At 44.3% G+C, this 13,342-nt stretch overlaps 1 protein-coding gene across 1 annotated transcript in view; it reads left to right on the top strand.

The window, feature by feature from the left end:
• Positions 1-13,342, top strand: part of MUC4 (mucin 4, cell surface associated) — a 256,422-nt gene that overhangs the window by 50,677 nt on the left and 192,403 nt on the right. The window contains exons 14-15 of the mRNA XM_088444695.1: positions 4,465-4,586; positions 4,814-5,041. Of these exons, the coding sequence (XP_088300821.1) occupies positions 4,465-4,586; positions 4,814-5,041 (350 nt within the window). The remainder of the gene's footprint in view (positions 1-4,464; positions 4,587-4,813; positions 5,042-13,342) is intronic.

Below are 13,342 nucleotides of genomic sequence, written 5' to 3'. Positions count from 1 at the left end.
CAAAGGCAAACTGAATCCAAACTGCAAATCATAGGCCTCAGGTGATTGTTGCCAGAGTAAAAAGTTTAGAAGAAATTTAGATCACCATCAAATCTTCTCCAAACAGAAAATGACAGGCCTGAAGCTAGTACAAGATATTGGGAGGTGGCATATTTATTGCTAGGGAAAGCATTAATTTCTATAAGAAAAAGTAAATCTGAAACATGGGAAAAATTATTGAAAACCAAACTTCCTAATGTGAGCTTTCAAAGGCAAATGGAATCCAAACTGCAAATAACATGGCTAAAAACTAGATCACCTTCAAACTTACTCAAATAGCAAATCATAGGCCTGATGCCAGTACATGTAAATGGAGTAACATGACAGTAATATCTGCACAATATAGCAAGGTAGGCAAATCCCATAATGAAAAGTGGTGTACAATGGAATTGACCTTGGACCATCCCACCCACCCTTATGGTGCATTTTAAAAAGGACATTCACAGTTAAACAAAGGAACTGTCACTTTTGTGGCTGAAGTGCTGGATATATTTGTGGCAACACAAAAGAAAACATTTTGGTGGTTTGGTTAAACCAAGCTACCAATGGGCTTAAGGCTAACATTGTTAATCATCCTCAAAGTTGAAGAGGCCATCATCCTCATCATCATTATCCAGGGATCCGGTCAATATACAGACAGTTGGCAATGCCTCTGCTGGAATCCTGACACCTCTCATTAACCTGGCACCAGCATCCTGACTGAAATCATCCTGATGGTAAGTACTGGGTTAGGGGAAGGGTTAGGGTTAGGCACTAAGTGAGGAGGGTTAGGTTGCAGGGAGGGGGAGCTTAGATTTAGGCACTAGGGGGGAGGTTAGGTTTAGGCACTGGGGAGGGAGGCTTAGTGTTAGCGGTAGGGAGAGGGGGAAGGTTAGGATACTGACCAACGAGTGTTGGTATCCTAACACTGTCGGGATGCCAGCATTGAGATTCTGACCACTAGGATCCCAAGCACTGGCATCCCTTATCCAACCCATTACCAACATCACTGTTTAATATTATCATCATACAATACTACAGTAGCTCATCCCCACTGGAATCCACTATTACAGTCTCTGTAGTTGTCAGTAAAGGCATTCCTCATAAAATGTGTAGTTCATTTTGATGAGCATCAGTTTTTCCACATTTTTTTGAAGTAGCCTCCGAAAATGTACACTAAGAAGGTTCCCAGCTGTGCTAAACACTATTTCTGAGTACACAGTGGAGAGTGGGTAGTTTAAGTACACCATAGCTAGTTTGTATAAGGGGCTGCAAATTGCTTTTTTCCTCCCAGTATTCAAAGGGTTTGTGGGGGACATGTAGAAAGCCTTGGAGAGAGATAAAGTGTAGAGAGTTAATGTACCAACCAATCGGCTCCTGTCATTTTACAGGCTGTGTTTCAAAAATTCCAGGAGCTATTTGGTTGGTACTTTATGTCTCTCCACTTTATCTCTCTCCATGGCTTTGTACATCTACCCCTGTGTGAGATTCTAATTTGTACATTATCGTTAAACTAATCCCTAAATATTGTATTCATGCTTGTTGTATCAGATTGAGTCATGGTCAAGGTGTTAATATATGTGGGCATTTCTTTTAAAAGCCAGACCAGGTGTCTTAATGTTAACTCTTCATCCTCAGTGGTTCTCTTGGAAAAGGTCTATTTTTTCCTGGCAGCAGCATTTGAAGGAGACATGTGTGCCACTTTTGCTGACTACTTGCTATCAAGGAGCTCTTTGCATATCTTAAGATCTGTGTCAGTTGGAAAGAAATACATTACATTGAGCTAAAACCTAGGATCAAGCATGGTTACCAAAATGTATTGATCCAATTGCAAAATGTTGTAAACCCTTGTGTCCTGGCAAAGCGAATATGGAACTTGATCTACAAGTCCAAACTACTTAGTGGAATCGATTAGTTAAAGCTCCTCTTTTAGCTTCTCTAGCTGCTGTTCCAGTAGTTTAATTAAAGGTATGACCTGACTCAAGATGGCAGTGTATGAACTCACTTCATTGGTTACAATTTTAAATGATTTTAGTATGTTGCATAAAACCAAGAGTATTCTCCAGTGTGCTGCAGTAAGGTAACATGTCCCACCTCTCTTTATCTCATGGCTTGTTGTGTATGTCTTGATAGCTTGTTGCTGTTCCTTCAGTCACTGATGCATATAAGATTGAAATTCCACCTAGTTACTAACAATTGCATCAGTTGGTGGAATGGCAAACTGAACTTTTCTTGCAACTGCTTCAATGCTCAACATGCAGTTGCTGAATTTCAAAAATGGCCTGAAATCTCCTGCATGGATTTGACATTTTCTTTGGCCATTCTGTGTAACCAATTATATTGTGTGTGAAAAACATGGTACATGTTGAAATTCACCCAGTTGTAATGCTCGTACAATATTAGTTACGTTATCAGAAATGACAAATCCTAAGGAGAATCTTGGCAGGGTAAGCCATTTTGCACTGATATACTCTCATACTTGGTTCCTTTTGCAAATTATTGTTTCAAAGACAATTGTTGTTTCAAACTACTAGTCTTCTTGGTCTCCTTCTGTGATAACAATTCACCCTCAGGAGCTGGAGACCCAGTGTGCAAGGCTTTTTCTTGGTAATCATGAATTGCCTTTTCAAATTGGATGCAGGAGGTCTGCCTCTGGTCACTAATGAGGAGGTTGATGATGATGGTGATGGTAGTGAAGATTGCATGTGTTGGTATCTATCCATGTTGCTGGTAGCTGATGCTGGAATGCTTATTATTATATATGATTTTTAAGATTTTGCTAATCAACTTGAATGAACGCACTGTAAATGACATAACAGGGAGAAGTATATGTATATAAATGCCAAAGATGTTTTGACAAATTTGTCAGGATTTCAATAATAATATTTCCACATGGAATAGGTGTTTTGTTTTGGTCTTTTGCCCAGACAGGAGAATGTGCTTCTTATCACTGGAATGATGTGCTCCCACTGGTGGCTGACTTCCTTCGACACAAACAACATCATCCTCCTGAATTTTTCAACTTTTCATTGTCCAACACCTTCTTCTTCTTCTTCTTCTTCTTCTTCTTCTTCCTCTTCCTCTTCCTCTTCCTCTTCCTCTTCCTCTTCCTCTTCCTCTTCCTCCTCCTCCTCCCTTACAGTGTCAGAATCAGAAATGTCAGACTCACATGTATCACTCATGGACACTCTTAGACTCTCCTCAGGAATTTGTGAACACACAATTGTTCTTAAGCCTTAGGGGTATATTTACTAAAGTGAAAGTTTTTAGAAGTGGAGATGTTGCCCACAGCAACCAATCAGATTCTACTTAACATTTAACTAGTACCATCTAGAACATAATAGCTAGAATCTTATTGATTGCTATGGGCAACATCTCTACTTCTAACAAGTCTCACTTTAGTAAATATACCCCTTAGTGTTCTTTGTGTGCTGATTTGCCTGTTTCTGCACGCAGTGAGAGCTCAGGCTGCATATGCAATGGCTAATTTATACACGCCCAGGCAACGGCTTTCAAACGCACTGATACGCCTGCATTTCGCTGACCACCCCTCGTCACCACCCCCAAACGGTCACTTCCTGTCAATCACTCAGTGCTTGGTCTGTGTGGGGTATGAGATTGCTATGTGATTGCAGAGCTGCCTTCGTGCGCTGCAATGCATACGAATGCGCAGTAAGCAAAAGTCGGCTATCTGCATACGTTTTAGCAATAGCGATCTGTGCTGAATGAGGCCCTGTGTCAGTAGGTAAATATACGTTGAGCCTCAGGGCCTGATTCAAAGTTGGAAGCAGTTTTGAATCGGTAACACTAATTGATGGTTTGTAAACTATGTACAGTATGCAGTGCTGCAATACTGTTGCGACGCCAGTCACAGTGTGCTGTTAGTCACAGCTTGATTGACAAGCTGCAATTATGTTTGGGGGTGGTAACGGGGATAGTTGTTGCTGAAAATTGAGGCATGTGTGTTGCCGCCATTTCGGGGGCATGCCGAAGCCAGCATCTTTTTCTGCAGGTGCAGATGCAGTACAAACCTGACACGCATCCAACCTCTGCATCAAGTCCTCAGTATTCAATAAAAAAACGACGTACAGTTTACTGGTGCAAAAGAAGCGATAATGACAAAATTAACATGCAATTAAATTGAATTATAATAAACAGAAACAAAATGTCATTATCTTCAAATCTATCTGAAGGGGACCTGTTCTCAGAATTGATAGCCATTATGCAATGCAGACATGAGCACATGACACTACTTGCAAATTCCTTTGTCTCTGTTGAATCCCAATAAACAAAGAGCCAACACCCTTCTATATACTCTCCTCTCAACAGGACAACTGCTATTGGAGTACTATTAATGGAGTAGATTCAGTAGTTTGAGATATATGGGGTCTCTAGGATACATTAGTTCATTCTATATGACATTGATTGTTATGTTTTTGGTTTTAGTGGTCAACCCTCATACTACAGCCCTGCTCCTCGTTTCCCAGCATTTAATGATCCACACACTGATTATTATGTTAGTATCCAGAAGAAATATACTCCAGATCAGTACATTGGATACAATACAAGTAAGTATCGAGTATCTATATAAGTCCTCTAAACGAAAAAGTATAGTAATGAAGTTGGCCTGTATTCATTAATTATAGGCATGATAATCCATAATACAATTAAAAAAAACTATCTGAAAAATTCCAAATAAATATAACTATGTAATTAAATGCAATGTTAAGTACCCTGTGTCATATTATATATTTGTATCCATAATATATATCTACTCCACTGTTTTTTTAACCAGATAAAAAGGGTTATTGGGCCTATCGTCTGGAATATAATACAGCCAACAGGGTAAATCCTCAACAGCGATGTCTGAGCTGGTATTACAATGAGATATATTCAAACACATACCCGTACTGGATGTATTATGCACGCCCATGTCCATGCACATACTGGCAGGCTAGAGTGGATTCATCTTACACAAGTGCAAGTCGTCTACAAAGCTATGGCTTTCAGCAGAAGATCAGAGGTCAGTCCCTTTCTTCCAATGTACATTTATTACCATTATATAGGAAAATATAATAAAACAGGACACAGTGGCCATGATTCAGAGGTGGACGCTATAGCTGCCGCGGTTGCGGCTTTTTGTGGAGTTGCATCAGCCATAATATGCAAATGCTAGTTTCAGGCTTTACCATGTATATTAGCATGTGCTGACAAGTGCAAGCCCTGAGACACCCACTTTCAATGCCCGTGGACAGTGCAATCTGCCGATGGTACACTCCACCATCGACACACCATCGCATTCAGCATTCACCAATGAAATTCCTCTAAACATGGCTTCTGTGGCTGTGCATATGGGAATAGAGCCACTTTCACTAACACATGTGACACTCCCATAACATGTGCATGAGACAGCCTTTTTTTGGGGTCACGTCAGACCATCTCTCAGTCACTGCCCAGCAACTCCCATGGTTTTGCCTCACTGGTTCTAATGACAGCACCTCAGTATGCAGGACAGTTGAGCAAATAATCGTTCAGCTGCCCAATCATTGGCATTGTGTCCACTTCTGAGTCCATCCCAGTATGTGGCAGAATAGCCCAGCACCAGGAAACCAAACAGATCAGATATTGTAGTAAGATCAGATTCCAACTTGCTTACTTCATTATTTGTATATTTTTCCATTTTTATCCTGTAAATAGCATTATCTTAGATTAGCCCATGCTTGCCTACTTTTGAAAAAGCATTTCAGGGAGATTGTGAAAGCAACACCTATGACCACCGCGTGGACATGTACTGCTACAGTACATCTGAGAGGCGTGTCATAATACTGACTTACATTCAAATGTAAATGAGCCCCAAAGTAGTTAGTAAGATCTATTTGTTGATGAAAATGCACTGATACTTTTCAGAAAATGCATGTAGCCATAGGGATCATTGTGCCCTATAACCAATGTAAGGAAATGATACTAACCAGCCAGTTTGAATGTATGCAATATAATATATATTTTTTAATATAACAGCTTCATAATGGATGTAAGGTGCAATCAGGGAGATTGCTAGACTCTTCAGGGAGTCAGGGAGATTGCTACTATTTCAGGGAGTCTCCCTGACAATCAGGGAAAGTTGGCAAGTATGGATTAGCCTCACTTATGTCTTACGTGAATCAGGACAGTGCATACATGCCTACTCTCCCGACTTGGCCGGGAGCCTCCCAAAAATCGGGTGCCGCTCCCAGCCCCCCCAGAAAAGTAGGCAAGCCTCCCGACTCTTCCAGTCCCCCCCGCAATGCATCCCGCAGTGGGGGGGCTGATGACGCGATTCTCACTGAATCGCACCATCATGACCCTGCCCCCTGCTCCACAATGGCAAAAATCTCGGCATTGTGTAGCGGGGGCGGAGACAAAATGATGTGAGTATGTGGCTCTGCCCCTATGCCCGCCTCTAAATGACGTGCAGTATCCCCGGCCACGCCCCTTTTCCCGACCCTGTCCCCCTGCTAAGCCGACCTGGCTGCTCCCTCCTGGCAGGGCAGCCAGGATATCAGCAAGTATGGGACAGTGAGAGGACATCAATGCTGTTTTTAATACATGTACATATTTGTGTGTTGTAGAGAAGAACAAATTTGCTGTGAAATGTTACACTGAGTTGTGTGGTGTGAATTTCCAGCACCGCAATCTTCCATTTTTGCTCTGTACTTAAATATGTGCAGTAGCATGTAATAAAATTTTTTTATAAAAAAGCAGCGTGCACCCACTCAAATAATCAATCACCTCTATTGTAAGCAACAGACACATGATTTATTGTTAAATGAATCCTAAACAAATAAATGACTCCCCTAAGCAATTGTTTAAATATGAAATTCTCCATGTATTAAGTTGCACAATCATGCTATGGGGCCAATTCATCTTATTCCATATTTTAAATGCTGATGGGATATGATAATATCACCTAAATTCACATAATGAAAATCAAAATGTGATAACAGTCCATCCCATCAGAGAGCTGGAAGCAGAGTGATAGCACATGCACCGCGTTCGGCCTGTGCATGTGTCATTGTGGGCAGATGGAGCCTTATTTATCAACGAGTTTTATCACTCACAACGAGTGATAAAACTTGTTGCGTATGATAAGTGGTACTCCAGCCAATCCGCTCCTGTCATTTTTCAAATAGATGACAGTTGGGAGCTGATTGACTGGAGCACCATTTTCTTACACAAGTTTTATCACTCGTTGTGAATCATAAAACTCTTTTATAAATGAGGCCTGGAGAGGGATCTGGAGGATCCCTCTACAACAGAATCTGCGCTACAGTAGCCCATATGCGACTATAGGCTAAAGACATCTTCACAATGCTTCATATTCCGGAGTTTGGTAAACCCGACAGCATAGCAGCTGTCAAATCTGGCAAGGTTTCTGTTCCCGGGCTGGGACTTGAGGCTGGAGTAGCAACTGAATATGAGAAGCTGGAAGGCATTATGTAGTTCCTGTGCATAAACAGGACAAGGGAGGTGGAGAAATGCTGAGCTGGATTTGACCAGTAGTACAGGGCTGGACTTGGCTGTGCGGAGTGGGATACGTTCAATATCCTGACACATCGGATGCCGATGCTTAGAATACTAGCTCCAGAATTCCGACACCTGTCAGAATCCCTGCGCTGACATCCCGAAGGTAAGTAGTGGGGTTAGGAGATGGGATAGGCAGAGCCGTAACCAGTGGTGCCGGCACTTCGACGCTCCTCGGTGAGCGTGTACTAATTACCCGGGTGGGGGGGGGCGGGTACTAATTACCTGGGCTGCTGGAGGGGCCCAACTGGGGGCCGGTGGGTCCGATGCCGTCCCCTCTCCCTCTTAAATCACAGCAGCCCAGCACAGCCCAGCGTACAGCAGCCGCAGCAGTCTCTTATGCCTGTGGGGGGGAGCGATCACACTGATCGCGGTCCCCCCCGCGGCTTTGCTCCGGGCTGAGGGGCTTACAGTGCCCCCCCTCCCCAGGCTTTAAATAAAAAATCCAATTGGATGTGGCCACACCTCCCGTGCTTAGGTCACGCCCCCTCACACAGGCCCGGCCGGCCTCTCTACACCCCTGCATGGAGGGACAAGGTCACGAATGCCAGGGGACTGCAAGGGCAGCGGTGTGCACGCTTGAAGCAACCTAAAGACGATCCAGGTGGCACTGCTGCAGATATTCTGGTTGCAGGGAAAGGCACCCTGCTAGCCAGATGCAGAGGCTTGAAGCATCCTAAAGACGATCCAGGTGGCACTGCAGCAGATATTCTGGTTGCAGGGAAAGGCACCCTGCTAGCCAGATGCAGAGGCTATGAGTGAGCAGTGGTGCTTTGTGCGGCCTCACCGTTCGCACACCCCTAGTTACAGTCCTGGGGTTAGGTACTATGCCATCCAGCGACGAGCGACAGTGGGTAGTGGGAGTCGGTCCATGCTGCATTCAGCAGCATGGCATCGCTTACAAAATCCCCAGATTGGGCTGCATGTGCAGCCGACTAGGGATTTCGTTAATGACCCACGGGAGCGCCCATCGTTGGTCGTTCGGACTATACACACTAGATGATATAAACAATATATCGTTGAACGATATCGTTATCGTTCATATTGTTCCGTTTTATCATCTAGGGTCTATTTACTAATCAGCTCCCAACTGTCATTTTTCAAACACAGCCTGTGAGATGGCAGTTGGGAGCTGATTGGCTGGCACCTTATCACAAACTTATCACTTTTCACTCTGTCTCATAACACTGCTTAGTAAATAGACCCCCTAGTGTGTTTGGCCCATAACTGTCATTTACCTAGCACAGTCCTTGAAAAAGCAGTTTGTTTTTTTTGGGTAACTTCTCCACTTTATCCCTCTACAAGGCTTGATACATCATGTATTCTTGAAAGCTTCCCTTTTAAAAGTAAAGTACAATTCAAACTTGTGGGGAGACTTTTTAATCTGCAGTTTTCCTGTGCTATGATTTATAAAAGAACAATCTGCACTTCAAAGCGCAGGATTTTAGACAACGATGTTTAAAACTGTTATTCGTTTTTTTTTTTTCAATAAAGGAAGTATAAATACCATTGAATGTATTAAGCAGTGGTTTGCCAAATTGCAAGATAAACTGACTCTTAAGGTGCGTACACACGGTACGATATCTATGAATGATATGAAAGATAATGTTATTGTTCAACGATATATCGTTCATATCGTTAATTTTTATGCAGTTAACGACCAACGATGCACGTTCCCGCAGGAACGATAACGATGATCGTCCGTACATGCAGTCCAACTTGCACGATATTGTAATTTTTGCCTGTTCAGAGATGTGGATGTAAGAGCTCTTTGAAAGATACCTTTCAATTTGTTAGTGGTACAGATCATACTGTGGGCCTGATTCAGAGGCGCTCGCTGTTTGCGAGCACTCACTCTGAATCAGGGCGAGGATTTTTTTTTTCTCCTGCCCGCTCGCTAAGCTTTGGGTGCCCACTTAAAGCTTGGGCGAGCGGGCTGGAGATGGTCGCGAATCGCGATTATCGCGACCATCGGCATTGCGAGGAGACCCTAAGGTAGAGTCTCAGCACTCGCAATGCCGAGTGGACTTCCTGCTCTAATATAGCAGGAAGTCCACTACTGACATCACGAGTGGGGTCAGTAGGGCCGCCCACAAACGGCAGGCGTTCCTTCGTGAACGCCTCCGTTTGTGCAGCCACCTCCCCTACCCGCCTACAAAACAGGGCGAGATCAACATCGACAGCCGCCCCGTTATGTTGTCAGCCCCGAAGCGAGTGAAGTTCGCAATCACTACGGGGCTTGCGCACGTGCCGAGTGTGCGCACTGGCCCACCATCGACCCGCTTGCGAGCACTATGCGCTCGCGAGCGGGTCTGAATCAGGTCCTGTGTGTATGCAGCTTTAGGGGTATATTTACTAAAGTGAGAGTTTTTAGAAATTGAGATGTTGCCCATTGTATCCAATCAGACTCTACTTAACATGATTTAACTAGCATCTTCTAGAAGATATTAGCTAGAATCTGATTGGTTACTATGGGCAATATCTCAACTTCTAAAAACTCTCACTTTAGTACATATACCTCTTACAGTAAAAAAGAGGGTGGTTATGGAAAGTGAGATAATAAAATTGCAATAGCAATTTTGCATGTCAGAATTGAAAAAACAGTTAAATAAAAATTGTCTACTTGCTTTTCTACCCTGACTATAAGATGCTGCAGTAAATCCCTAGGAGATGATTTACTAAATGAATCCATGGCTAGAGATTCAGGGGTTTATTTACTAAAGTGCTGGTTTTTACAAGTGGAGATGTTGCCCATAGCATCCAATCAGATTCTAGCTATTATCTCCTAGAAGGTGCAGATAAATGATAAGTAGAACCTGAGCTGGTGTTGTCTCCTCCTCCCCCTCTGTGCCATACTGCCATTGGCTGCTGCCTGGCGGGTGGGGGTCATGCAGACGCAGTGGTATTGGCTGGGCCATTTGCTACTGCCGGTCTCCATGTTCACGCCCTCATACAGGTGACACGCTGCGACCTCCGCGGGCTCCACATCACGCTGCATACCCGCAGTATGGCACCCCGGCTGCGGCATGGCAGGCTGCGATCTCAATGGGGCTCCTCATCATGCCGCACATCCGCAGCATGGCAGCCCGGCTGCTGCACAGCTCAACTCGCTAGGAGCAAGGATGCTTCCCCGAGACCCTGCATCCATCATTGGCGCTGAGCAACTGACCTCGCATGGCTGAAAGGTATAACCCGGGGGGGGGGGAGACTCTCAGCTGCTGCAGAACCTTTTCAGGTGGGTGGGGCTCAGCTGCTGCAGAACCTCTTCCTGGTGGGGACTCACATCAATTACTTTCAGAATGTTGAGGGCTTATTTATAACATTTATGACTGCCATTGAATGGATGTTGTTTCCTACTGTCTATCCTTTGTGTTTTCCTGTGTCTGTCCCCTCAGTCTCTCTTCTGCCCCACAGTCTCTCTCTCCTGCCATTCAGTCTCTCTCTCCTGCCCCTCGGTGTTACTCTCCTGACCCGCAGTCTCTCTCTCCTGCCCCTCAGTTTCTCTTTCTTGCCACTCAGTCTCTCTCCTAGATATCCACAGCGGCCCACCAGCACTGCAATACGCACAGAATTCTATGGGCCTGTGATGTGCTGGTATGCACCAAGATCCGGAAAGCAACACTTTAAAGAGCTTGTGCCCAATATGCAACAACCTCTAAAGACTGTGTTGCCTGTAGAAGCCTATGGGCTTCTTTATGGCCGCTCATGCACAATAGGACTCCAAGCTTCATCTTTTATGATTCTACCTTCTCATTAACTGCAGCTCGATTTCTTATTATTCTATCTTCTCCAATCCATCAACTTCAGCTTCATCTCTTATGATTCTAGGTAGAATGTATTAACCACAAAAATGTGGTCAAACCTTTGAAAACTGCAGTTTTCAATGGTTTGCCACAACCCCAGTATGCATTAAAGTCGTCCACATCAATGATGTGCCAGTATACACCAAGTTCTGGAAAACAAAACTTTACGGAGATTGTGCCCGATAAGCATCATCTATAGATGGTGTTGCCTATTGAAGCCTATGGGCTTCTTTATGTAGCATTCCCCTGAGCGAGATCCCCTGAGAGGCAACCCCCCGTGGCTTGCACAGGCCGATGGCCACACATGTGCAGTAGGACTCTCAAGTCATAAACCTAGAAGTCCTCAAAACGCAAAAGACAGCTCTTATCAGAGATCTGTACTTTGTGATTTTAGTCACATTTATTCATGCATACAGCATTAATAAATGTCGCTATGCATGTGATAAGTGGTGGGATGCATCGCATGCAATATGTAATGCATGACACATCTCACTCTCTATCTTCTCAATACCATTAACTGCAGCTTCATCTTTGTCTTCTCCAACCAATTAACTTATTTTGCCTCTGTTCCTTATGACCCATCCTCTCAAGACTAGCAGCTGGGGAAGGGAAGAGAGATGCATTTTAAGGATATCTCTGCTTGTGACTGAAAGGGTCTAACTGGGCTGTAACATTACTATAATGCAAATGTTTAGTTTTGTCTATGTATATATTGTACCATATTGTATAACATTAAATGTTGCTACAGTAGTTGGAGCCACGCACACTTCTATTGTGAAGCTCCTTTGTTCTGTAGGACATGCATCCTGCTGGGTCACATTGGTCTAAGCAGACATTCTGAAGCTAGGTTACTCGTGATGACGATGCTTAGGTTATTACAGCCCAGGCAAAGTAAGTCAGTGTGGGACAGAGGGTGTAAAATGGTGCAGTAACAGTTCATGTTGTTGAAGTTAAACCAGTCAGTACCGTTGTGATGTAACATCTCCCGTTGGATTGGTCACAGTGTGGCTATGATCAGTCATAAGGAAGATGCAGGGAAAATGCAGAGTGGTAAAACATTGATCTTATTAACTACCTCGTGGGAAAAGGAGTGAACAGCTCCTGTTTATCACTAGCTTAGGGATTGTAAAATAGACACAGGTACAGGTAGAAGTGTGCAATTTGCAGTATGATGAACACATTGGTATTGTCAAATTTATGTTTTTGTTTTGTACTGTATGTGTGTCTTTATACAATAAAAGAGTACTTCTATTGGAATACATACGAATTACCACTGGACGCAAGTCCGGCGGTTCAAATCCCAACAGCGGCAGGCCGACACGGCTGAAAATCCCGATCGTCCCCAGGTAAGTATCAACTAACCTAACCCCCCTAACCCTCCTTAGGGGTGCCTAACCCTAACCTTCCCCCCAGTGCCTAACCCTAATCCCCCCTCTTAGTGCCTAAACCTAACGCCCTCTTCCCCGCAGCCTAAACCTAAGTACCCCCCCGGGATGCCTAACCCTAACCCTCCCTCCCCCTAGCCTAACCCTAACCTCCCGGGGGGGTGCCTAACCCTAAGTCCCCCCAGGAGCCCTAAACCTAACCCCCCCCGGTCTCCTGGCATCGGTAAAATGACAGGCGTCTAGAATTAGACGCCTGTTATTTAACCCTTGCCGGGATAAAGCAGTCGGGAAGCCGGCTGTCGGGCTTATGTCCGCCGGCTTCCCGATTGCATACCCTTCTATTACCCTCTGTTTGCTTAGATGATTTATTTAATCCATGTCGAAGTGCCAGGGAGGTCAGGGGCCACACATAAAGCAGACCTATGGGCAGACCAGTCATCTGGCAAGGACAGCGCAGCTAAACCCTGGTATCCTCACACACTTCTAAGCTGGGTACACACTTTTTAAATGATTTGCCGATTTCCGACAGATCGGACGAACAAACTGTTCAAATCATCCAGTGTTTGCGCTATGTGC

This window comes from Taudactylus pleione, unplaced genomic scaffold, assembly GCF_031769625.1.
Source record: "Taudactylus pleione unplaced genomic scaffold, aTauple2 ptg000372l, whole genome shotgun sequence".
Taxonomy (NCBI): domain Eukaryota; kingdom Metazoa; phylum Chordata; class Amphibia; order Anura; family Myobatrachidae; genus Taudactylus; species Taudactylus pleione.
The sequence above is the reverse complement of the archived record's forward strand: the minus strand, read 5'-3'. Positions and strand labels throughout refer to the sequence as shown.